Source organism: Triticum urartu, chromosome 7A (assembly GCF_056163025.1).
Source record: "Triticum urartu cultivar PI428250 chromosome 7A, HENAU_Tu73, whole genome shotgun sequence".
NCBI lineage: Eukaryota > Viridiplantae > Streptophyta > Magnoliopsida > Poales > Poaceae > Triticum > Triticum urartu.
Window position 1 is genome coordinate 736,642,277 of NC_141879.1, and position 27,097 is coordinate 736,669,373.

At 44.5% G+C, this 27,097-nt stretch overlaps 1 protein-coding gene across 1 annotated transcript; it reads right to left on the reverse strand.

Moving 5' to 3' along the window:
- Positions 1 to 21,669: 21,669 nt before the first annotated feature.
- On the reverse strand, positions 21,670 to 23,705 carry LOC125523760 (beta-glucuronosyltransferase GlcAT14A-like). Its single transcript, XM_048688826.2, has 4 exons — positions 23,040 to 23,705; positions 22,892 to 22,967; positions 22,710 to 22,804; positions 21,670 to 22,428 (listed from the first exon to the last, which is right to left on the reverse strand). Exons 1-4 carry the CDS (start codon positions 23,644 to 23,646, stop codon positions 21,899 to 21,901), a joined length of 1,308 nt encoding a protein of 435 aa, XP_048544783.2. The 5' UTR covers positions 23,647 to 23,705; the 3' UTR covers positions 21,670 to 21,898.
- Positions 23,706 to 27,097: the final 3,392 nt, after the last annotated feature.

Below are 27,097 nucleotides of genomic sequence, written 5' to 3' on the forward strand. Positions count from 1 at the left end.
TCCATACATTTTTTCCATCCTTTGATTTTCATGTCTCCACTTCTTTTAGAAATCTCGTATGGACAGTTGAGATTCGTAGGACGACCTGGCTGTATGTTCAAAACATTAACACTACCTTTCTGATACATCATATGAGGCACACAATTCTCTGGGATTATCTGTTGAAAAACATAGTAATAACTTCATAGTTAGCAATGATGTACTAGTTTTAGAAGTATGCAAAAGATGCACGGATGTCGTAATAGTAAAAATCGTACCAGGGTATCTCCATGGTAGTTACCGTAGTTGAACACATGCACTAGTGGCACGTATTTACCATAATGTTGAGGAGTTTGATTGTGGATAGTGTAATTCTCAATGTCAGTACAAAATCCGACCAGATGATTTTTCTCCTTGTAAGTTGTTAATTCGGAGCCATCGGTGTAGTGGGTTTTGTCTACCATCTCCCGCACATTCTTTGAACAATAAAAATAAGCTGTCAATGGAAATAAGCTGTCAACTATTTTGAAATAAACAATATAAATTAGCTAATAACTATGTTTGAGAAACTCACATAGCGGTAGAACTGGAGGCGTATCAACAAGGACCCAAATGTCCATATTGTCTTGGTTGAAGTCAGGATTACCAAGATCCATGGTGATAAGCATACCCTCATCAAAACCATACATCTTGCAAAATGCTTTCCAATTTTTGCAACCAAAATGGGTTACGCTCTCAGAATTATATAGATTTACTTCAAAGTCCACATCGTGATGAGTCCTTAGGTGAATTTTCTTTGTTTCAAAAATTTCATGGTCTTCAAAATCCATCCTCTCCAAGACATAGCGTCTTGCATGGCATGGGATAAGCTATACTCGAATTGTAAAAGATGAAAATTACACGTTGAAATAGTTGAAGTCATGCTTAATTATGAAAATAACACTTGTCGTCGTTGTGTACCGTTTCAACTTCGAAGGTCTCCTCGAGCTTAATGCTGAAGCGCCGATCATCGTCCAGGTGAGGCATGTCGCACAGACCTTGATTGTCGTGGCACCAGTTGCACTCCGTCGGGAGACTTTCCTCGTCCGATGATGATGACGACATATCCTACGTTCATAATTCAAAACTACATCATTTAGGGTTTGTTGACACCGAGGCATCCTAAAAGCTAAGCTTTTATCATTTAGGGTTTGTCGACGCTGAGGCACCCTAAAAGCCTAAGCTTTCATCATTTATGTTCTTATCGACACCGAGGCACCCTAAAAGCCAAGGTTTTATCATTTAGGGTTTGTCGACGTCGAGGCACCCTAAAAGCCTAAGCTTTCATCATTTAGGTTTTGTCGACGCCGATGCATGCATTAGTCGCAAGTACCCCATATGTCCTATTTTTAGCAAAGTCATGCTAAAATTCACGAAAAATTTCGGCATGACCTTTGCTAAAAATAGGACATATGGAGTACCCGAATTTGCCGGAACAGAAGTTAATCGACATTCTGGCAAACTCAAGGGCCTCTCGGGGTACCTGCAAATTCATCACGACACAATGGTCGGAGACAAAACCCAGCAAACTAGCAAGATGATCATCATCTTTAAAAGTCATTACTTGTCCAATACAGAAGAAGGAACAATTTATTTGTGACATAGTTGGCCCATACAGAAGAAGCAACACCCTGCACTATCCTAAAAACAAGTGAAGTTTCACCCATATAAGAACAACTTTATAAAAACAGAGAAGTTGCTATGTTTTTTCTACTGCTAGGAAAAACATCACTCATTGGAAATGAAAATCTCAGTACCAGCATTTTGAACTTTGAAATGAAATACAGTAGTAGTATTAGTAGTATATGGAGTAGTATCTTGTCTAGTAGTAGTATTAGTTGTATGTGGAGTAGCAAGTTTTACCTCAGAGACCGCAAAAGCTATGTTTTTTCTCAATTCAGATAGCTAAGTGGAAAACCATGTCAAGTACGGTTTTAATACTCTATTTCTCAATGCATGCAATTGGTTTCATCTGGACTACATCATAGAACCACCAATAAAGGACACTGAAAAAATATATAGAGATGCCTACGGTTCCCATCCTTGAGTAGCATGATTAGAGATGAGTAGATCTCCTAAAGGTGTCATAAGCACCTGCTGTTACTCTTGGAAGCAATGCAAACATGTAAAAGTTATTATTGTTGACAATACTACTCAAATATCCAACTATCAGGACACAAGGCATGATAATCCATCTAATCTAATGAAATCTGAACTCAACTTGATCATGGTTCATGCCCTCAGACACATCAGCACCTCAAGAATGCCATGACAAAAATGAAAAGGACCAAGACAATCACCACACAAGTGAAGAGAGAACTCGGGGCCTCTTTGACAAAAATGAAAAGGACCAATACAATGAAAAGGACCAGTGAGATGAAAAAACTAAGGTAAGGGGGGACATCAAAACGCAGAAGTGCATAACACAAGCTCACCGACATAGACACACATAACAGCCGCACAATAGCACAGACATTAAACATGTGCAGAGATCACAATCAACAGAGGCATAACAGTAGAAATTATAGGTGTAGATTGCTCTGTTCAACAAACCTCCTATCAGTCCAACAATGTTTCTGAATCTAAAAAATTTCAGTTAACAGAACCTAAACCTGACAATGTTCAGTTAACAGAAGGGGGGAGGGGAACTGGTGCAGCTCACCGAGAGGAAGACGATGGCGAGCTCGTGCGGGGATCGACGGTGAGGCCGCGGTGGCCGGAGGTGGAAGAAGGCGCAGACGCCCTAGACGGTGGAGGCGTCAGTGTCGTAGAGGTGCCGGAGACCTTGCCCTGCGAGACAGAGAAGGGGCCGTCAGTCCCGGCGCAGGCGAGGGGCAAGGGGAGGAGGAGGAGGGGAAGGGGAGGAGGAGGGTCGGGGGGGCGTACGGTGCTGCGTCGCTGCTCGGCGCCGACGGCGAGGAGGAAGGCGAAGACGTTGAGGGTCGGGGCAGCGGGGGTGGGGCGCGGGGGCGGCGGGGGTGGGGGCGCGTGGGCGGCGGGGGTCGGGGCGGTGGCGTTGTGGGTCTGGCGAGGGAGAGAGGGACGAAAGGGGATCTCTGGCGAGGGAGAGGGAGGACTTAGCTATAGGGGGAAGCTTACTAATGGCGCACCACCTGTCGGTGCGCCATTAGAAATCTTTTTTTAGATAGCAATGGCGCACCCACCGCCGGTGCGCCATTAAAAATCTTTTTTAGATAGCAATGGCGCACCACCAGGCCGGTGCGCCAATAGTATATTTATTTTTATTTTTTTAATAAATGAATATGAATATGAAACAGTAATATTTTTTTATAAAAATAGTAATAATTGTTGTTTAACAACAATTGTAGTCTACAATTTTTTATAATTATTTTTTAGAAAATGAATATGAATATAAAACAGTAATAATTTTTTATAAAAACAGTAATAATTTTTTTAAAAATATTATCAAATTTGTTATTTGAAAATATCATCGGCGGCGGCGGTGGAGCGGGGGAGGGTGCGGGGGGTCGTCGGCGGCGGTGGAGCGGGGGAGGGTGCGGGGGGTCGTCGCGGCGGTGGAGCGGGGGAGGGTGCGGGGGGTCGGCGGCGGCGGTGGAGCGGGGGGAGGGTGCGGGGGGGTGCTCGGCGGCGAGGGGGATCTAGCGAGGGGGATAGCTATCAAGAGGGAGGGGGATCGAGATCGAGTGTCCTCATGAATATTTAATATTTTTTCATATGGAATATGAAAAAATATCATCAATTTGAAAAAATATTCATGAATTCAAAAAGTGCCCTGAAATTTAAAAATATTCATGATATCAAAAAGTAAAAAAAAAGTGCCCATTACTAGTTTAAACTAGTAATGACGCACTATGCAACGGTACGCCATTAATAGTTTTGCAAAAAGATAAAAAAAAATACAGTAGTGGCGCACTCTACGGCTGGTGCGCCATTAGTAGTTCTAACTACTAATGGCGCACTCTGCCCGGATGCGTCATTAGTATGTTTGAAAAAATGAAAAAAAACATTTTGTTACTAGTGGCGCACCGTGTGGCTGGTGCGCCATTAGTGTCTTCCATACTAATGGCGCAGCAACAGATGGTGCGCCATTAGTATATAGTAATGATGCATCACATGGCTGATGCGCTATTAATGTCATTTCCATCTATAGCTCTTTTCCTAGTAATGGACCCCCGTGGCTCTTCCCTGGTAACCTCCTGCTTGTGGGCTAGTCTAGCTTGCAAAATCACCACCCACCCCCTGTGTTGCGATCTTCCTGCCACCATGCCGATCCTCCCATCCTGGTCTTCTTTTACAAAGTAAAAACACAAAGCGCACTGCACGCGGGCGGCTAGTGGGAAAGAACGCAAGCCCTCCGACGATCTCAACCGGTGCCATCGTTTGCTCACGACACGCATATGCCCTCCATCTCGGTGTATATTACGTAATGGGACACGGTGAAGCAATTGGTAATAATAGTAAGAAGACATACCCCTTCCACCCCGGTGAACATTATGTATATTATACATGATAGAGGAAGTACTACTATGTAGGAGAGAAGAAAATGACTTGACTTTTAAAGTTAGTACAAAGTTGAGACACTATTTTTGGGAGGGATGGAGTACTATGTAGGAGAGAAGAAAATGACTTGACATTTAAACAATGACATGGAAGATTCGATTTCTTTTTTCTTTAGGAAACAATGACATGGCGCCAGGGCCGAATTCTTGGCCCCGGTGCGAAAAGCAAAATGGGGCCCTAACATTTGAAAAAATAATCATAAAATTTAAGCCAAGCATAATAACATAATTATACAATTTAAATTTATGTTATTTAGTAGTACAATCTTTAGAAAATTCTCAAGTAGCAATGCAAATTCTTACGACAAATTTATCAAGAGCACCCCTTTGAGATTGAGCATCTTCTTCTAGTTTGTATTTCTTCTTACGCTTTAAGGCACACAATCATACTTTTTTCTAGAACTAGAATGCATGATTGTTTCTGTTTATGAACCAAACAAAAACCCTCTGATGTGCTACAAAACCAGGTTGTGAAAATGCAGATGCAACATGCGGCCATGTGGTTTGCTGGAAGCAGCGGGAGAGATGCTGGAACCAATGTCGGTAGGAGCTGCAGATGTTGCCCGGGGGGGGGGGGGGGGGGGGGGGGAGGTGGAGCTCGGATCAGTATCGTCGAAAGCTACAACCATTGGCTGGAACTGCTGGAACCAGCAGGTAAAAAGGCTGGAACTGACTACCAACGGAGCTCCATTAACAAGCAATGGTACGACGGTGGTGACCTTTTTTGCTGCAATAGTTGTCCTCTTTTGCTACTACCGGCGAGGGAATTTGCTACATCCATCATGGCGGAGCTGCATGGTGCTACGACCGGTAGACGATTTTTCTTTGCTGGAACCGGTTACTAGCAGAGTTGCAACCATGCTATGTGGATGCTGAAACCGTTCTCCACCAAAGCTGGAAACCGTAATGAGACAATGACAGCAAAGCCTTGGTGACTTGCAACTGGCACCAGCAAAAGCTACATCCTCCTTTTCATGTTGTTGCGATGTTCACAATGGGCGAAGCAATGGAGTTCCAGGAGATGATGGGGAGGGAGACAGCGGATGGGTGCCACCCGCGCGCTGAGCATTGTCGGCGAGGACGGCAGGGCAGCGCAACCCGATGATGCAACCATGGGGCCGTGTGCTAGGAACTGCACTGCCGGCCAAAATAAAAATAGTAGATATATGGGGTTGAGAGCGAGCAAACCACCGCGCCGGCCGGTGCTAGGAACGGCACTGCCGGCCAAAATAAAAAGAGTTGAGAGAGCAAGCAAACCAGAGACGGGGCCACGGCTGGGGATGATACAGCACCACCGCGAAAGATGAAGCAACGAGCAGGCAGCCCACAAGCGCGAGACACCGCTGTACGTTTTCCAGCGGGCGACTAATGTCAAGGGCTTGCTTCTAGCCCAAACAACCCCACACCCCAACTCTTTTGCCCTCCGTAAGCTGGAGAGACAAGCGTGCACCACCACGCTCGGCGATGTTGTTGGCGAGTGCTAGGTATATAAGCTAGTGGGACTCGCAGCCGTCTAGCAGGTGGTACTATTTTCGGTGGGACACTCTGGTCCGATTAGCGTTATTATCTCCTCTGCGTGCATGAGACATGCGTGGGTCCAACACACCCGTGCACAAAAGCGATGTCCCAGCCAGTCACTAGTCTACTCACTAGTCAGGACTATGCCAACAGAGTAAGTGCTAATGACTAAGTGCCGTGCGGCCAACAAAACGTACACTTGCCGGCTAGCTCTAACTACTTTAGTTGATAAAAGAAATTGCCATCTAAACAGTGATCTTGAGCAAAATATATTAGCAAAATTAAAATAAGTACAAGTTAACCATCTATGATCTCCAATCGATAAACTCAAATGCTAACTGGCGTGGCGAACCAATGTGTGGTTGGATGGTTAGTAAGATAGTGATTTCCTCAGCCCAGTAGGTTCAAGTCCTAAATTTTACACTGGTGCTCACATTTCCCTCGATTTATTTCAGGTCTTCTGGTGATATGCATTCAGTTGGAGGAGATGTTACCGTTAACTACGAAGGTGTCAGTGGCGACTTTGACAACCTCAAGATGATGTGCCGGCTCAGTCTCTCGGAGGTGCGCTATCTATGCCTTCATAAAGGTGAGTGTATATGCGTATGTATGAGATGTCGCGTCTGCAATATGTCAAAAAAATGTTGACTAGCCTGTGTCCATTTTTTATTTCTTTCCCGAGCGTGTTCATGCATGAAATGCATCTCTCTGCATGGATAAGAGAATCTACTACCGGAGCCCCATTTCCGCCGCAAAGGTCCGGGCGGCCTTCCCGGTCACTGCCCGGAGAGAAAATTGCCACACAACCGGACCTGGAAAACTCGGCCCAAACATTCAGGCAGACCGACACTCCACATATCTAGCCCACACCCGAGGCAGATATGGGCACGCCCGGACACGTCCGCCACGCCGGATCTGACATACGTGACCCATCCTAAATCTGCTCAAATTGACTAGTCCACCAAATTGATCACACTCCTCCAGCGTTTTCCCTCCAATTCCCGATTCCGCGTAGCTTTCTTCTTACATCGTCGGAGATGTTGTCACCGACAAGCCTGTTGGCCACCATCGGCATGGATGATGTCTCCACGGAATTGGTGGGGCCCGACCGTGGTGGTCAGTTGCAAGATGAGGAACGACGCCTTGAGGAAGCGCCGCTGGAAGTAACAGGAGTGTCAAGCGGTGGGGAAGGTAGGTGAAGAGAGGGCCAGTGCGGATACGGCCAGTGATGACGAGATGGGCTTGGGCGCAAGCAGTCTGGCGACCACGAGCGATTCGCCCATCCTAGCCGCAGGTAAAAAAAACTCGTCAGCAGGGCCCGACTCTATTCCAGCCTCCCAGTGGGCGGACATCCCAGATAGCTTTCTAGAAGACGCCACAACCAAGGATATGATGGCTGACTCAGCGCAACTCCAAAGGCACCGGACAACGTTGAGGATCATGTTAAGTCTTGCAAGAGAGATGGATGAGTCAAGGATCATGTTGCTGGAGAATAGCCTCTTAGATGATGAAGGCAAGAGGTGGTTGATTGGCACGAATAAGAGGATCAACGACCGGAACAATGGAGGTGTTTGATTCATTCTTGTATTGCCTATCTATGTATGAATTGTTGAATTTTATTTTAGCATGTAATGAATTTTTAAACTATCATTCATTTTTTATCGTCAAATTGTTGTATTGGTGACGAATTTGTGCTACATGATGGGCATGCATGGATTTACATGGACATGAGGATTGACATATGGGGAGTGTAGTTATCCGGGAGGACATATGAGGGCCCAGCACATGCGCGGATGTAGGCCCCGATTTGTGCAGTCTAGTTGTAGATGCTCCAAGTAGCAAAGAAAACATAATACCATATATGGACGAAAAAGATTATGTTACTGCGTGCAAATATGTCCCGGCAAAAAAATATGGCATACAAATGTACTATGTGTGATTAATTTAAGATGCATTACTCTCAAACTGAGTGTCCAAATCAAATTTTATTTCACCATTATACATTTCTGGGTATGAACTTTGAAACTAGCTAGATCCATATGGCATATTCTGTCAAGCTTTTTTGAAAAAACAATTTCTCCTATAGTAAAGAATGTTTCTAGTACAAAGATATTGTTCTAGAACAACCCAGTAAGTAGAGAATTATTTTGAATAAAAGTACCCAAATGATAAGTATCACATATGTGGCACCAAGCAACCCGGTCCTGACATTTTTTTACAACTAAAGTAGCCATCTAAAAAGAACACAAAAGAGAAAAAACTAAAAATTGCCATCCAAAAATAAAGTTGCCATGCTTGATAACTAAACTTATCATCCTAGCATCATTAAACTTTCCATAAAAATGTCCGGAGTTGCCATGTGTTTGTGCCACATGTGTGGCACTTATCAGGGTCCTAAAAGTAAGCTTCTGGTATATAGTTGTAGCATCTCATCAATTAAAGAGTTGTGCTACAGTGGTCGGCAAGTACCACTTGTGAGGCCTTGGGTTCGAACCCCCATCTTTGCACGGTGGTCGGACATCCTATGTAGAAAACAGAGGAGAGGGCCCCTTGTCGCCCGCTCGGGCGACTCAGGCGGCGTCTAGGGTTCCCAGCACGCCGCCACTCCCTTACCCCGCCCAACCTCGCCGCCATATCCAAGGTGGTCGTCGAGCAAGCTCGGGCTGACGTGGGTAAAGGTGGCGGCGAGGCCTTCTTTGCTCCATATGGTGGTGGAGGACCTCGAGATCTTAGGTGCGGCCTGAGCAGGTGACGTCACGGCGTCCAGCGGAAGGCGTTGGTTGCATGTGATCTGGTCGGCGTCCCCGACTTCTTGAGAGGTGGGACCATGGTGGGCGACAGCTGTCGTGGTATCGATTCCGACAATAGAAGAGCGGTAGGATAAAGGGGCACGATCTACCAAGATGCAAATATGTGACACGATTATTTTTTACGTCGGATCTCTCGCGTTGGAGATAACAATCCTACATCTCGTGGTCCGTAGAGTCTTTCCTTGATCTGCGTATGAACATGGAGTTACATAGTGTGTGAGAGAGTTCAAATCAGTATCTGAGCTATGTGATGCGGGGGGACTTATAAAGAGTGTGCCATCCCCTTACCTCGTATGTTACAAGTGGAAAAATTAATGCAACCCATTAGAAGAATGTTATTATCATCCATTCCGAAGGTGATGCTTCAGCCGCCATGTGTGATTGTCGGCCTTCTCATACCTGAGTAGGTTACATGGCAGAGTAGTTGATATTCAATTGAATAGATGATACGGATGTTGTCCAAGTAGTGTTGTCATAGATGTCTTCGGAGTATACGGTATATCTGACATCCGAGTAACTTCCTGTAAGGTATGTATTTGCCTGCACCCATCCACTTGATGTATGGACCCCATGCCTTATGATACTTTGACCCTTCATGAGCCTACCTATTACAGGCATCGTCATCAGCGACGCGAAGCTCCTCCTCTACATCAAATATGAGGTTGGACTCCTCTCTGTTAGAATAAATCCGAAGCACTTCGTCGATCATCCGAGGACCAAGCAATCACACGAGTACGACACCGAGATTTGTTAACGAGGTTCACCGATATGGCTACATCCCCGGGGCTTGACTACGGGCGCTCCTCCCCGTGACACCGTCACAATACCGCACCCGGCCACCCGGGCGCCGGCACACGCGCCGGCTCCCCCTTGCATACCTGTGCTATTGTGTTGGCATAGGTTACATCGTGTGTCTACCCCCGCTATATATGAGAGGCCTAGAATACAAGTGTCCTATTAGGACACGACTCCACATCCTATGTAAACACAATACAACTCCTAATCCAACTGTAACCTACCTTGTACACAATATTCGACACAACTCTAACTCTCTCTCTCTCTCTCTCTCTCTTGTAGATTGGGAATAGGGGAAACCCTAGGTCGGTAGGTACGGCTTGGCGGTGGCCGTCCTTCCTCCTTGGAGGCGTGGCTCTGGTCCCTTCTATTCACCCTCGACCCGTCTCCAGGAAGAAAATCCATCATTAGCTGACTGGGTGGCATGGGCGCGTTGCGCATTGTGTCCTTCTTGGAGGCGCCACCTTGATAAAGATTTGATCTCGTGTGAGTGGAGCAGAAGCTGTGAACTTTGGGTAGCTCCGGTTCTTGAGCGGCAGCGGAGTTTCAAAGTTTGGCGTGGCTGGCGTTGTACTTTTTTCTCATGGGTAGTGCCACCTGGCGGAGTGTGTGTCTCTGTTTGGGCTGCACGGCGCCTTCGATCTGACAGAAGGAGATAGGGTTCGCCTCCTGATAGAAGCTGCTGGCCGTTGGCCGTGGGCGCTTGATTCCTTCTCTTTGGTGGTCGTTGTGTGTGGTTCCTCAACATCCCACTGTCTTGTTCAGGTGGTTTGCCGCCCCTTCCTCCGCAGTAGCGCCAGGTGGCTTTCCTGTCACTCTTGGTTTCCCCAAGTGCTGGGTCGGTGTGGCCGTTATGGTGTGCTCTCATGCCAATGTTGTCGTGTTCTGGAGCTTCTCTGTGTCTTGATGAATCCAAATTATGTGATATTTTTACCTTTATTTTATGCCAATATGGTAAGTTTTTGGAATTGTACTTCGTTCGCGCACATCTCGTTAAGGAGAAAACTTCAGGAAATGATGGTAAAACCCGACCATAAATATGATATTTTATTAACATAAAAGAATGAAGCACTTTGGAGGAAACAGGAGGGCATGAGGCATCTCTAGAGTGCAAGATGGCATCATGTACGAGCGCACGCGCTCGTGCCAGCGGTCATAGTGGCCGTCGTTGTCGCCTCTTGGTCGACTACTTCCACCCCGTGGAAGCGGATCGGGGATCAGACGTACACAACTTCTAGAAACACATCCAGTGTTGCCCTGCCAGCTTCTCAACACGCCGCACCTTGTTGTCATGGCAAACGGCTCCTATGTTGCTCTCCTAGTACCCTTTCCTTCGGTTCCACCTTCACTTTCATGGACCGCAGACTATACTCATTCTGATGGTGTCCTAGATTAGAGGCCACTCACCATGTCATCTCCCGGACAGGTGGGCCGGGCCGAGGACACTCATGGCGGTTCATCAGCAGGTCATCTCAAGAGGGCCCATGACATGTAGAAGGAGCATTCCTGAAGACTTGACGCATACTTCAAGACATAGAAGTTGTCCACAACACATTTACCCTCTACATAGCCGACCAAATTATAACCCTAGACCACCTCATACCTATATAAACCGAGGGGTAGGGCTTGTAGACAACACAACGATCTTATGGTAGGTCAACCTGTATTTTGTACTCTATCCAAATCAATACAACACAAGCAGGACGTAAGGCTTTATCTCCTTGGAAAGGCCAAACCTAGGTAAAACCTCGTGTCCTTGTTATTATCACATCTAGACTACTAACTCAGGATCCCCGTACCCGAGATCTGCCGGAATCGACCCTATCAATTTCCCCGGCCCAAGCGGTGGCTGATCATGCACCGGCGATTGTGCTCCAATAACGTAACTTGGCCCATATCTCTGTGGAAATCGAATAATGCAACTAGGTTGCAGATTGGGATTTTTTTTAATCCAGATATCCAAGGAACGTTAGATTTTTATGTATGACAAATCAAACGTTTTTTCATGGTAGGTCGTGTTCATCGAGGATGGCCAATTTTGTTCGTGAACATGGCAAATCAGCTTCAGTTCATTTTTTGCATGGAAAATTATCATGCTTGCAGACTAAAATTGCAGTCATCGCGCCAATGTAAATTGACATGCAAATTGTTTTGTCGAGGATGACAAATTTTGTTGCGAACATAGCAAATCCGCTTCAGTATTTTTTGCCAGAAAAATTGTCATGCTTGCAGACTGAAATTGCCATCCTCGTGCCAATATAAATCAACATGAAAACCATTTGATTTTTCACGTCTAAAAATCTGTTGTTATATTTTTTTTCGCCCTTTCGTTTTTTTTAGAAAAAAGTGGATATATAAGGGCATCTTCAAAGTAGACATGCAAAGCTCCGGTATATGTTATCCGGACCACCTTTGTTAAAAAAATTCATTAAATGCGGACCCCTATCAGCCCGTGGAGCAGTCCGGACGTCCGTTTTTCCATAAGTTGGGAACAAAGTGGGGGAGCTATGCGAAATTCCGGACATCCACTTGACCAACACAAAGCCTCCGCATGGTACTCCTTTATTTTCTTTCTCCTCACATGCATGGTTCCCCTCTCCTCTCTCCCCTCCGAACCGGACATCACACCACAATATCCCACCACATGCATGCCCCCTCCCCCCCTCTACTCTCTCTCCTCCCAGCAAGATTAATTTGTGAATACAATTGGATGGCTCCCACCCGCATCATGTCCGCGGACCATGTCCGGATATAAAAACGGACTTTTGCCGTGTCCATTTGGTGGTCAGCTTTGAAGATGCCCTAAGTGAACTTTGAAAAAATACTAAAAGAATAAAAGAGTTGGTATATGGAATTTGAGTGAGAGAACCCGTGCACCATGAAAGCAGGCCCCATGAAAATGGATATATAAGTTCACTTTCAGACAAATATAAAGAGTTGGTATATGGAGTTGAGTGAGCGAACCCGGTGCACGTGAGAAAACCGAAGCACACAGCACACTAGGCTACGGCTGGGGAATATTTCCCAGCACACACGCCTGAATGCCTAGGACCTAGGCTTGCTCTAGGCCTAGGCTGTTAGAGCAAGGGGGAAGGATCAGACCCCTAAAGATCAGATAGCGAGCACGCAGCAGGCACCGACCTTTGCCACGGGCTCCTAGCCCACAACCCCACACTACCAACTCTTTAGCCCTCCGTAGCCGGAGTCACAAGCGCGCGCTGCCACGCTCGGCCGTAGCGAGTAACGAGTGCTGGTACATAAGCTGGTACGTGTGCTTGTCGCCTAGCAAGGTGATACTAATCATCAGGGTCAAGAGCTCCTGATTTAGCCTCATCTCCTTTACGTGAGTGGGACGTACGAGCTGGGCCGGGTCACGTTTTGTGAGCCATCCGTCAGTCATTAGGTTATGCACAAGCATAGCAACTGTCTAGCCGTCGGGCGCAGCGATCTCCACGGCGCAGGCGTTCGGGAACATCCACGCGTCCAACGGCAGGCACTTGCACCGCGGCGTCGACTTCCCCTCATACGGCAGTGAGTCCACCTCAAGCGTCCCCGCCGGTGCCGGCGCTGGCTTCTCCACCCCGGCCGCGGCCTTCATGACAGCACCTCAGCTAGGCAGCCAGCAGTCTCTTCTATTTTTTCGTTTTTGGCTTGTTTTCTTCCACAGCGAATGTGATGGGATGGAATTAGGAGGAGCGGTGCTCACTAATTACATGATGGTTTTGCAAAGGTAATGCTACAGCAATCAAAGGATTGGCTCGAGGATCACAAAGCCGCGACAGATGGCTACCTCTAATGGTAGATGATTGGATTTTGTTGTCAACTTTTCTTTGTTGTTTATTCAGTGGGTGGCAAACAAAGATAGTGGACAAGGACAAGCTCTTTGCATTTATCAGAGGCTTTTCAAGATTTTGTGCGGATGCAGCGTGTTCCTTACGACACATGCATCTGGCGGAACTGGGCCCCGCTCAAGTGCAAGATCCACATGTGGCTGACCGTGCAACACCGGATTTGGACCTCAGATCGTAGAGCGAGACATGGCCTGCAGGAGGTTCCATCACCTTGCTACACTTGCCTCCAGGAAGAAGACAACGCAGAGCATATACACATCCAATGTGGTTATGAGAGAGACACATGGAACCGTTGCCTCACGGGCCTAAACATAAATGTGAGAAGACCGGACACGAACGACACTCTCCTTGAGTGGTGGCTCCAGGCGAGGGGTAGTTTCCAAGGTGCAAACAAGAGAGGGTTCGATACCCTAGTTACGACAGTCTCCTGGAAACTATGGAAGCAACGCAATGCTAGAGTGTTTAGCCGCACAGACCAACAAATGACAGTCGCACAACTTCATGGACACATCCTGGATGAGATCAAGATTTGGAAGGAAGCGGGTGTGGGTGTTGGAGTTCTTCATAGATTTGTAAGAGAGTAGGCTTAGGCGTTTTCTTAGGTGTTGGTGAAGTTGTTCCCTTGTGGGGATGTTCGCATCCTACACAAGTTCTTGTAAATATTTTTCTGCCTTCTATAAAAGTAAGGTATGCCATTGGCATACTCTCGAAAAAAAAGCTTTTGTGCGGAGGAGATACTGCAGGGAAATCCAGCCTGACTTGATATGCTACTTTTTTTTTGAAACTTCAGGAACTTGAGACAAGGAAGGAAGTGACTTCTTATCAGCACCATACTTACATAAGCTAGATGACACCCTGCGCGTTGCTGCGGAATCGTTGCAATATATTTTGATCAAATTTGGTTGTCCTGATCTTTACCACTCCATATATGAAGACCTATCATCATCAGCGTAAAATATATTCACTATCTATGAAAGGAAGCTACCTAGAATCGATATAAATAACCACCACAATTAATTTGAAATTGCACACGAACAAAATGACTATCCTTAAGTTGCACCTACACATGACAAAAAATGTGGAATGGAATTAATAACAAAAGTCATATATATCTTATGGAGATAATATAACAAAACTACATAAAAACATGTTTCGGCTACACATGACAAAAAATGTGGAATGGAATTAATAACAACTACGATTTGTTTCCTACCAATGATACAGTTTAATGGGCACGTCTTATAATTTCTTGATCTGCTATTGGTTTAAAAATGGAATTTAAGATTAATAGAGAAAATAGTTAGAACAGATATGTATTGCATGAATAACTTATTGCCGCCAGCAGAAAATATTCATGAATCAATAATAGGCATCAACAAGGAAAAATAGCAGATAAAATCGTAATTTATTTAACCTGTTGGGAAGAGAATGTGTACACTAACATGTTCAAAGGAGTAAATTCCAAACTAGTATATAGTCAGAAAAGAATAGTTCCAAATTCAGAGATGGAAGGAATGACACCTCAGATAGTATGACACAACATAACTGGCAACAAAGGCAGATAAGTGGAAAGGCTTATTTGTGAAGGAAGCACAATTATGCCTATGTAGGCATCATACCGGTACACGTTTGTAATTGGTGGAACCGAACGAGAAAAACAAAGACATATATTAGCAATCAAAGACATACATTGTCAATCCTTAGTTAGTAAATTGAAGCTGATATGATGGAATCCTTTCATATAGCTGAAGGTGTAATAATAAATAGCCCCATTAAATCTTACCATTTGTGGTTCAACTTCACAAAATAGTGGCCCATCCTATTAAAGCATTGATGTGTGCCTATTTCCACTCCATAAGAATTTAAGATACGAAACATGGAAATCATCAAACAATAGAGATACAATTTCAGTGTGTTTGCTTCCTGAAATGAACATTTGTAAACTAAGTTCCAAATCATACCCACGAAGATGATTAGAAACACTAAAAATCTTCTAGTGACTTATTTCTTCTAATATAATGGTTTAATATTATTTATTAAATAAGTCTTTCATGACCTTTAATAGTTTTTCATGTTTTTGTGGACGAGTACTATTAAAAATACTCGATGCTCGTGATCATGGTGATTAAATCAACTCAATGGCTAGACACTGTGTAGGTATACTCAATAAGATCTCCCGTTTATGATTTTTTAATATAAACATGGTCAATATATTCATGGTAAGATTGTATTTTTATTTAGTATATTATGTTATATATATATATATATATATTTCATTTATTAAATGAGTGCTTCGTGACCTTTAATAGATTTTCATGCTTTTGTGGACGAGTACTATCAAAAATAGTAAATGCTCGTGATCATGGTGATTAAATCAACTCAATGGCTAGACACTATGTAGGTATAATCATAAGACCTGTCGGTTATGATTCTTTAATATAAACATGGTCAATATATTCATGGTAAGTTTTTTTAGTTAGTATATTATGCTATATATATTTCCTATTTTCCCCTTTAGCTAGAGTAATGAAGGTATTTTATTTCCTCTTACCAAAACCCGTCACAACTTTGTTATATACAATGATTTTATTACTTTTGGGTAATTTATAAATATCTATGTATCACTATACGCATGTGCCAATTACAAGAAAGTTTACTAAATGAACTCAATGAAGTTAAGCTTCATTATCCAAACTTAAATAAATGTGCGGTAGATTGAGAAGCTACCATCCATCAAAGCCTCTTGGAATATTAAATTCGATTTCATCCCCACCAGTGAAAGTGGACAAAGATTTTCCATGATCACAGATGCACTTATTGCCTTCTTATTGCTATTATTTTTCACATGCAACTACTAACGAATTCCAACCTGCATGCATGAAAATTAACAATTTCCGCACGAAGTATTTTTATTTATGTGGAATTTCCTTATTTAAAAGTAAATGTATGTATTTTTTATGGTAAAAGTAAATGTATGTATACACATGCACACAGATGCACTTATTAATAACATGCACCAAGCTGACCGATTGCCGCTGCTTGATCGGAAGCCGGCGTGGGTGAGTGCGTCCTCGGCGTAGTGGACCTTGGCCTGCCCAGTTATTGCATGCTGGCGTTGCAGATCACCTGTGTAGCTCCCCATTTTATGAAAATTTGCGCACGTGTAGACGCCCGATCGATCCGCTGTAGGTTAGGACGAATTGCGATAGCGGTCATATGAGGTGAAGCTAGCCGAAAGCGGCAGGCAGCGGGCTTCGAAATCAATTAGCTCGTATGAACGAATGCAGCGGCGGCGGCGTGAAAAGAATCTACTCGAACGCGCGCAGTGGCAGCAACGATTTGGGAATGACTGTGGTTGCATCTGAAGATTTTTAGGATAGTTTTTTTTACGTGAAATAAAGGTATATTTTAATTAATGACAAAGGTGGGTAGCTTTATTTAACCATAGTGTCTAAAATTTACTTACACAGATGGTTGGGTGGTGGTTCGTTGAGTATCAAATAGACGGTTGGATGTTTCTAATTATTATGGGAATTTCTACGATATTCCCCTATTTTTATTCGTATTTTCCTTATAGTATGTAATAGGTAGATAGATAAATAATAGATACTAGTACAGGTGCTAGAAATACGTGATTTTGTTGTTTTTGTGTAGCTCGCATACAATGGTATTTCGTCATGAAACTTCGCAGATGATTAGTATTTATCCATATGTTTAAGTGCATTTTTTTAGAATGTTTTGAAACTTAAATACTCCCTCCATTTTTATATACAAGGCTACTATGGAATATAAGTTTTGCATCTATACAAGGTCACCAACAGTAATCGAGGCAAAATTAATGATATTTTCTCGTACTAGCAACTTGTTTAATAGTTGCATGCATGCAGTCATAATGACAATCAGTTACTTCCTCCACTCAATTTTCTTGCATGCATGTGGGTATTAATGATCCCAGTAAACGAAAAGAAAGACTGACTTTCAAAGCAGACATTAAATTTTATATTGGTACCTATAATTTGAGTTTGTGGCCTTGTATATAAAAATGAAGGGAGTATTTGAATTTAAACATTTTGAATTTCGAGCTTCATGGAGCTGGAGCTCCATTTGGCATTTCCATCATTCTCTTAGATATATAAAATAAAGCACACGGCCAAATGATACTTGGTGTTGTAGACATCCTTAGAAACTGGTCATAGTAACAAAAACACGACAACACACATCAAGGACACGAATAACGCAAAGGACTGTACTATCAAATGTCGCCAGTGTGCCTCCGAAGCTTTGCTACACGCACAGAGCGATTTCACGGATGTTTATAGGGCGTGCTGATGTGGAAAGGTGTCATTGGGAAGAAGAGGTGAAGCGGGCCCACCCCATGAAAATGGAGGGGGGGATTGACAGTAAGATGAAAGGAGTCCGTTGTAGCCCTGTAAAGATCCGTGCGTGTAGAATTTTCTCTCCAAGGAGAAGTGCAGGAGCTATGCCGCCACGACGGCTAGCCATCCACACTCAGCGAATAACTCTTTCGCACTGCATCGATGGATCTGAGAAATGTCAACTTAGTCAGCCAATAAACTATGGCGTGCATCAAAGTGAAGTCAGACCAAGCATTCCATTACCATGACTTGGCTCTAGCTTGGACATGACTGATGACTGTACGGGCGCCGGCCATGGGTAGCTCGCACATCTGTGATCCGTACCGGAGTACTTAGCTACTCGTTTTGCGCGAACGATGCTTTGGCGTGCAGTCAGTTACATGTGTTCCCGTGCTAAGAATCCTCCGGAGGCGTCGATAGACGTGAAGTTTCAAAGGAGATCGATCCAGGAATCTACAAGTGAGGGTCAAATAGGTCTAGGGGGGAGGTACACCATTGCATAGCTATAGCTTATCACGCTCGTCCGTACTTATATGGTATGTTAGTGTTATTTCTCACCAGGATCGATTGAAGCGAAGACTTTTGAGTTTTGAGCAGTGCCAGCTGTGGACTTCCTTAACCGCCAAGGCCTCCAACTTGTCATATAAATATTTAAATAAATACTTACCGAATACTCTCTCCGTTCTAAAGTAAGTGTCTTAAGTTTAGTATAATTGTATTAAAATTAGTACAAAGTTGACACTTATTTTGAGACGGATGGAGTGGTATCTAATTTTCGCGGTAGACAAACTTTTGATACAAACATGTTAGAATGGTCTAGATAGAGACCAACTTTCGATGCAAACATGTAAGGGAAACTATAAACGATCGCCTAAAAACCTTTCGAGGTGGATAAATGTGGTTTTCCTCTAAAAAGGAACTGGCGGAAGCCCTGAAAGCTTTAGTGGATGAAAAAAATTTACTCTGAGCAGGCCGTGATGCTTCAATATCCTCTCTCGAGCCGTCGCGGAGTAACCCCCCCCCCCCCCCCCCCCCCCCCCAACTCAACTTTGCCTCACCTACAATGACCCCCGCCGCCTAATCCACGTCGGCGCGCCCTAACCATCCACTCCACCGCCGATAACCGCCGGAGCCAACCGCCACCCCTCCCTGCCGCCCAACCCCAACGACCGCCCTATGGATCCACGACATCATCAGCATCACCACGCCGACGCTTCCTCGCACAGTTGGCCTACGGATCCACAACGGCATCAGCATTGCCAAGCCGACGCTTCATCATGCACTGCCAAATCCTCCTCCCACGCTACCAAATCCGTAGGAGCCAAATTACACCAGCGTGCGGCTGCACCGGTGGGGGACATGGGTCCTAGGGATATACGACCACGGCACCGGTAAGCGGCATTGGCCGGGATCCTTCCACTCGGTGATGTAGGTTGAACGCGCATATGACATCAAGTCGGTCCATCTCTATAGCACCGCCACCCCGGCGCAACTTCCCCATGGCCTGCGGCCGTTGGAACTGGTCGACCGCGGGTGGTCACCCTAGGGAGATGCGGGAAGACCGCCACGCCCGTGAGCGGATCGTGTCGGAGCAAGCCGGCGGCAATAACATGACGGAGCTCTATCACCGCTACCAGGCGCCCGTCGAGGTAGAGCGCCGGCTTTATGAGGATTACATGTTCGGGAGGACGGACATCGTCAACCTCTCCAGCGACTCCGACAACAGAGAGGGCAGGTGCCGACGGTGACGAGGGCAATGCCAGTGATGCGGGACATGGTCGTCTCATCCATGGGCTCATCGAATTGGAATAGGAGACGATTGAGAACGAGAACCGATAATGAGTAGATTAGGTTTTTTTAGTCCAAATTTTATTTGGTTTGCACCCAATTTGTTTTGAATAAAGTTTGTATCGACTCAGGTTTGAATCTAGTCTAAATTTGTGTTGAATTTTTCACTCGTTAAACTAAAGAGATCGGTTTGAAACCGCTTATATTTAGTGGAGCAAATATACTCCATTAAAGGATACTCGGCCGTACCCTCTAAATTTTAGAGGATCAGTTAGAGTTATCCTGAGCTAGCCAGATTAGAGCATCTCGCTGAGATAGCCAGCTCTGGTCCTCTGTCGAGGATCACTACTACTACTGTCGAGGATCACTACTACTACCTCCATCCTGTTTTATAAGTCCCTTTGTATTTTGTGCCAAACTTTAACTAAAGATTTAACTAACAAAATATTAACGCATGTCATCAAAAATTATATCATTAGATTCATACTTGAACATAGTTTCCAATTATATTATTTTTATGACATGCATTAAAATTTTGTTAGTTAAATTTAAGGTCAAAATTTAGCACAGAATATAAAAGTTACTAATAAATCAGAACGGAGGTAGTACTGTTTCAGGTGGTAATATGTAGTCCTAATTCAGAGTTGACTGAATCCTATATATAGTATACTACTACGAGGAAGTTAATTATGTCTCCCGATGTCTTCCATTTGCAGGGCAGTGCTCAAGTTGACTTGGGTTGCTCATTAAGATTTGCTCCTTGGTATTCCAACTTAGATCTACCGATCGATCAGCAGATAAGGTATTCAAGCTTACCCTCTACTCCTTGACGATTTTGGATCTCAAACAAATGGTCAAGAATTCTAAACGTTCGGACATGACTTCTCAAACGATGCAACTGTCTACGCGAGATGAAAATCCCAGGCGGCAGGCGGACTTGACATAGAAAAGAAGTCAGACTTCGTTTTGCTGCCTGAGTCGTAGCGGCTGTATTTCTGTATGCGCTGAGAGTCCAAGAGATCGTACTTCTTGTGCTAATCCGAACTAGGGAGAGCTTCTACCGTGCTTGGGTGATACTACTACGGCACTGCCTTGGACTAGATCCACAGTTTTGCACTAAGACGCCAAAACTTGCTACTACAAACACACGACTGTCCATTATTGTATTTTTTTTTGAAACAAGGCAAAAGATTTGTCATTTTCATTAATTAAGAAGAGGAGTAGACATGGTTCCGCCAAGCGCGTGATTACAAATTACTCACACGGCATTATATTACTCAAATACTTCGCACCCGCATGAGCCCAAACAGAGGCTTCATCCTTAATCTTGGCGATGACGACGGTAGTAGGGGCGGCGGTGTTGCGGAAGATCCTCGCGTCACCCCTCTTGTGACAAACCTTGTCCCACCAAACTCTCACCAAGGGCACAAGTCTCCAATCTGTCGGGTCGATGTCGTGAAAACCATGCGAAGTCTTAATCTCCGTCCACACTCTCACTGTGAACCGGCACTGGAAGAGGAGGTGGGCAGCCGTCTCTTGAACCTACTTGCAAAGAGGGCAAAGGTTGCAATTCGGCCATCCCCGATGTTGCAACCTATCGGCGGTCCACACCCTATTCTGGATTATCAACCAAGCAAAAAAATTGCACTTGGGGGGGGGGGGGGGGGGGGGGGGGGGAAGCTTTCCAAACTGTTGAGATCATGGTTGAGGCCATGAGACCCTCAAACTGAGCATTGTACGCAGAAGACGCGGAGTATACACCATCTTTAGTAAACTTCCAAATAATTGTATCGTCGACTCCAGGGGTGAGTATGACATTATAGAGCTTCTCCCAAAGGGTGGCGAATTGCTCAACATGCTCAAAGGTGAGGCCCTGAGAGGTAATAATAGGATCTCTAGGAAGTGTTCCTTATTTCTTCGGGAAATTAATGCTCAAGGGCCAGTTATGTTACACAGCACCGAGGAACAAATAGGCAAAGAGAAAAGAAATACGTATATGTGTATCTCGAATGTCAACTGCTTGGCGCCGGAATGAGAAGACACGTCTCACTCATTCCCAAAGTTCTAGTGTGTGCATGAATACATAGAGCTAGCGTGCTTAATTATTAACTGCTGATGCTGAGCCTGAAAGAAAAACGGAGCACCGCCGGCAGTACTAGCAGCTGGCAGCAGCCCATCGTGCCCGTGCCCACAGATGAAGCTCAGGCGTTGTCATCGACTAACTTGCACTGATTTGGCCGGAAGTTGTCCTCAGACAAGAGCGACGTGACGAGCCGCTGCAGCCGGGCTGCTCCAGGGCCAGGACGCAGTGGCGTCGCGTCCCTCACGATCCAGAAGGAGCCATCGCCGCCGGTATCACCGATGCTCCAGCTGCCGGGGGCAAGCATGCCGGGCTGCCGCGACAGGAGCCCTACGTCGATTCTGTCAAGCACTGGGTCGTCCTGGCCAAACTTGCATGCGAAGGCGGCATCACTGTCGAGCATCCTGTCCCAGTGGCTGGAGTTGATGAGTTCTGGTTGATGCGCAGGGAAGTCGCCCCGGGAGATGTAGCGCATGTGGTGGTTCACGGTGGTGTTCCGGAACTCCTCGGCGTTGCAGGCCATGGTGTGGAAGTAGGCCTCCGGGGAGGAGACGAGGTTGGCGTAGGAGACGAGGAGGGTGCGCGGGAGGTTGTTCCACCCCCGGATCAAGTACTTGACGAATGGCCGTGACAACACCGTCCAAGCAGAACCTGGTTATCACACAAATTGAAGTTCAGTCTAGTTGTATGGTTGTAAAGTACTATCCAAAAGTCTCAAACAGTCAATTCATCCAAAAGACCAAACTGATGAAGAGAGGCGGGAAATATATTTCAACAGGTGGCAATGGATGCACCGTGTGTAGTTAACAACATGTGGTACGACTTCCACTTCTAGAAGACTTATATGCGGCAATGAAAATTACCCTGGGGAAAAAGACCTAGTCTATCTTCATACACCAAAAACATGGCATTTGGAATACCAAGGTTCATACCTTTGAAGAGTGTGAAGGCGGTGGGCAGCTCCTGCTTCTCGGTATCGTTCTTCCACAGCCCCGGGTCGACGATCCCCGCCATCGCCCTCGAGGACCTGTTAAGAAAAACCATGTGTGCGGTACCGAACTCAGTCGCAAGTGTCGACGCCATTCTCTGCAGATTTTATTACGGAGGAACGTACGCTTTCCGGCCCATGTCGCTCGTGTGGTCGATGAAGTTGAGGTCACGCGGCAGCCGCGAGAACACGTCCATCAGATCTGCAGAGGTTGATAATGTCACCACGAAATCATGAATGGAAGCAGCTATATAAGCGTATATGTGGTACCGACCGTCCTGCGTGACGAGCGGGTAGTCAGAGGCGGAGAGGTTGATGAACCAGTCCCAGTCGGCGCCGGGGCCGGGCAGGAAGTTGGCGGCGGCGTGCAGCGTGGTGGTTACCATGGTGATGCTCCCTTGGTGGTTGGCCTTCTGCAGCACGCGCACGCTGCCCACGGCGGCAAGAACCGGGTGCTCGGCCACGAAGGCCGCCAGCTCGGCGCGCTCCGAGTCGGACGCCTCCGCGTCCAAGTGGAGGATGTAGTGGTTCCGTGGGTGGTAGAGCGCGAGGAGGCAGCGGCGCAGCCTGCCGGCTTCGCCAGCCGAACCGGAGACGAGGTAGGCGAAGCGTGGGGTCCCGGCCTGCGACGAGGTAGACGAGGTGGCAGAGGAGGGGTACCGTTGATGGAATATTGTGGTGGAGGGGAATGCGATCAGGTAGGCCGCGAGGAGGAACACGGAGAAGATGCCCCCGGCGGCCACGGAGCGCACCCACCGCAGGTCGATGCCACCGCAGGAGCGTCCGAACAAGGAGGAGGGACTGCCGATATCCAAGGTGACAGAGTAGGGATGCGAGTCGGCTGGCTGGTGTTGGGTGGGTGGCATACTCGGAGTATCCATGGTGGCGAAGCGCGGTTGTGAATTGGATAAACTTGTGAGGCTTCCAGCATATAAATTGCAAGCGGATGGAGCAGGAAGGTGACGGCGCGGGCAAAGCAGCAGCCAGATGCCGCGAATAACGTCTTGCCTTGCCTTGGTTGACTGGGTGGAGGCAGCATGTGGAAGAGAGAGAGAGTGAGGGAGGGGAAAAGTGCTTGCAGCTACCGGGCTCCAGGGTTCTTTTTTGCGAGAAAAACTTCCAGTCTATTCTTGATATTTGAAATTTTTGAAAAACACACTTCGGTTGCTAAAAATAAATAAATCAAATACGTGAATGCATAGACACATTTCTAAGACCCGGTAAAAATCTAAAAAAGAAATACTTTGTATTTTGAGAAATACAAAAAAGAGAAATTTCTGATAAAAATGGCACCCCTTTTCTCTTATACATTGTCAGAAATTTGTTTTTTTTCTATAGCCCAAAACAAAGCGAGATTTGTACCAAAACTTGCCACGGGTATTCGGAATGTGTATATGTATCCCCAGAAAAAAATTCATATTTTTTGAAACTTCCAAACACGAATTTCAAAGTGTTTAAATATAGGGAGCAGTGGAGCTCGGGTGCTGCAATCCCTCACTCAGATCTAACGTTCTAAAGAATCTTTCTGAATGGGATCTCCATTGTTCAACTGAGAATTTGAGGTTCTATTTGATAGGTCTTTTTTATGGGAAACGCTACCTTTCAACCGGCGGATGGGTCGTGCGTATCCAGCACCTCCGTGGCCGTCCGATTCAATTTTAATCATACAACACATAGCACTACACAAGACTGTCCAATAAGTTTTGCAACATTGGGCATGTTGCACACACAAATTTATAACACATGCTATGTTACAAACATACAAAGCACCAACAAGTTGCCAGCGTGTACATAACTTGATCATTTTTCATAAAAAAATTCTGCAACATCATCCTTGTTGCAAAAATCTTTCCGTAACATCATCTATATTGCACAAAGGTGAAAAACGAAAAAAATTCTGTAACACAAACTCTGTTGCAAATATTTGTATGCAACATGACCTTTGTTGCATAAATAATGCTTAAAATAACGTGTCACGCCGAAGAAACGTTTCCGGTTGTTTTGCAACAAAGCCGTTGTTGCAGAGTGGCCATCGCAACAATCAGCTTGTTGCAGTTCATGAGGCGCATGTTTGGAGAGATCCCATGGCTATTTTTGTGTCAATCCGATGGTCGCGGAGGTGGCCGATGTTTTTCTTTTATCCGCCGGCAGACATGTAGCATTGCCCCTTTTTTATTGTGATGTCCCTTATCCATCGAGTCGATTTTTTGTTCTCGGGGTCCATTGAGAAAAAATGCTCTTGGGCTCCCCTGAAGCCAAAATTTTCAAAAACTAAACAATCACTTTTTAAGTTTCAAAGAAACCTAAAAAATACACAAGTAAGATATAGAAGTATACTAGATGTGTATATAATTTCATCACGAAATATGTTTTGATGTGAGCTGTAAAAAATCATGTATTTTGTAGTGAATAGTATATGTGCTAGAAATACGTGATTTTTTCATTTCTGTGTAGCTCGCATAAAATAATATTTCACAATGAAACTTTGCAGAAAAGTACTATGTGTCCATATCAAAACTTAAATTTAATATTTTTACCACATATTTTTCAAAACTTAAATTTTATTTTTTTAATTCAAATTAAGTGCTTCATAAAGCTTGAGCTCCATTAGCATTTATTTTTTGTTATTTTCTATATGTCTATCAATTACTCCTGTCATTCCTTTATGTAAGGTGTATTATTTTCGGCGCCATTATCAAGGCTCATAATTATAGACAATTTAAGGCGAAATTATCCTTGGCTAAATTGTTGATATGTTCCTTTATATCCCTTATCCATTGTGAGTGTATTTTCTTGCTCTCGGGCTCCATGGAGTCCTATTTTTCTAAAACTAAAAAATTATATTTTTATTTAAAAAAACTACAAATAAATACATGACTACACATAGATGTATATTTTATATTCATCACAAAATAAGTTTTGATGTGAGTTGTACAAAAAACATAGTTAATAATGCATGAGTATGTCATTTTGGAGACCATGGCCTTAATTTTGAAAAATTCAAAATCCAAGCTTTTCACTTTCAAAAAAAAATCTGAAAACAGATACACATGTATACAAGGATAGAATGTGTATGGGTGGATGAAATATCTTGAAATGCAAGCTGCACAAAAAAACCAAAACTTGGATTTTGACGATAAATAGTACATGTACTAAAAAGCCACAGGTTTTTCTTTTTTGAGTAGCTCTCGTTTTAATGTATTTTTGTTGCATGGTAATATGTGTCTGATTCATATCATATAGTACAAAGTACAAGTCACGTAAAGACCGAGATGTCAAAACTGAAAAGATAGCAGAACATCTCTGAGCTTGACACCAACGCCCGTCACTCTCGTTTTAATGTATTTCATCTTGGAAATTTACATACATGTACATTATATCTCTAGGTATATGTGTACGTTTTCCAAAAACAACTGAATAGTTTGAATCTCTAGGTACATTCTTTATGAAGCTCGGCCACCATTTGGCATTTTCAATAATACATGTGCTGGAAATACATGATTTTGCCATTTCTCTATAGCTCGCACAAAAATGTATTTTGCAATGAAACTCTGTAGACAAATAGTATACATCCATATGTATAATGTTTATTTCTTTTAGATATTTTTGAAACGCAGAAAATCAAATTAAGGGCTCCTTGGAGATTGAGCTCTATTAGCAATTTCCATTCTCTATATAGCCGTCTACCTATTATAATAATAGATAGATTATATAATAGGTACATGACAGTTGCGACTAATACCGGCAATTAGAGCATCTCCAATGCTGACCCGCAAATTCCCTCTTGCATCCGTCCCCGGACCAAGGGACCAGTCCGCAAACACGGATGCGGGAGCTGGCCATCCAACGCTGTCCGCATACATATGAACTACTATCTGAACTAAGCGGGCGAAATTCATGCAAACTGGCGAATTTTCATATAAACCAGACGAAATTCATTACATTTTGGACAATTTTTAACTAAACCCTACTCTAAATGATCGTTGGCGCCCGTTATTTTTTGCATCATGTTTTCCTCAACATGACCTCGGTCCTGTATTTTTTGTATATGTTGCTTCTTTTTTATTGCATCAATGTTGTGTTTGCCATATAATTAATCTTATTGCTAAATACGCTTTAAAGAAATGCAAACAACACACTGAAATTTTGCGGACTGCAATTTCTTATCTTAGTAACTCTAATTAGCGAACTGCAAACTACCAGATATATTGCATTGCTATAGCCTATAGGAGTAAGATATATTGCATTGCTATAGGAGTAACTCCTCATAAGTATAATTTGGACATGCATGTTAGGTGGAATTCTACATATATGGTGCTTAACTATCTTATC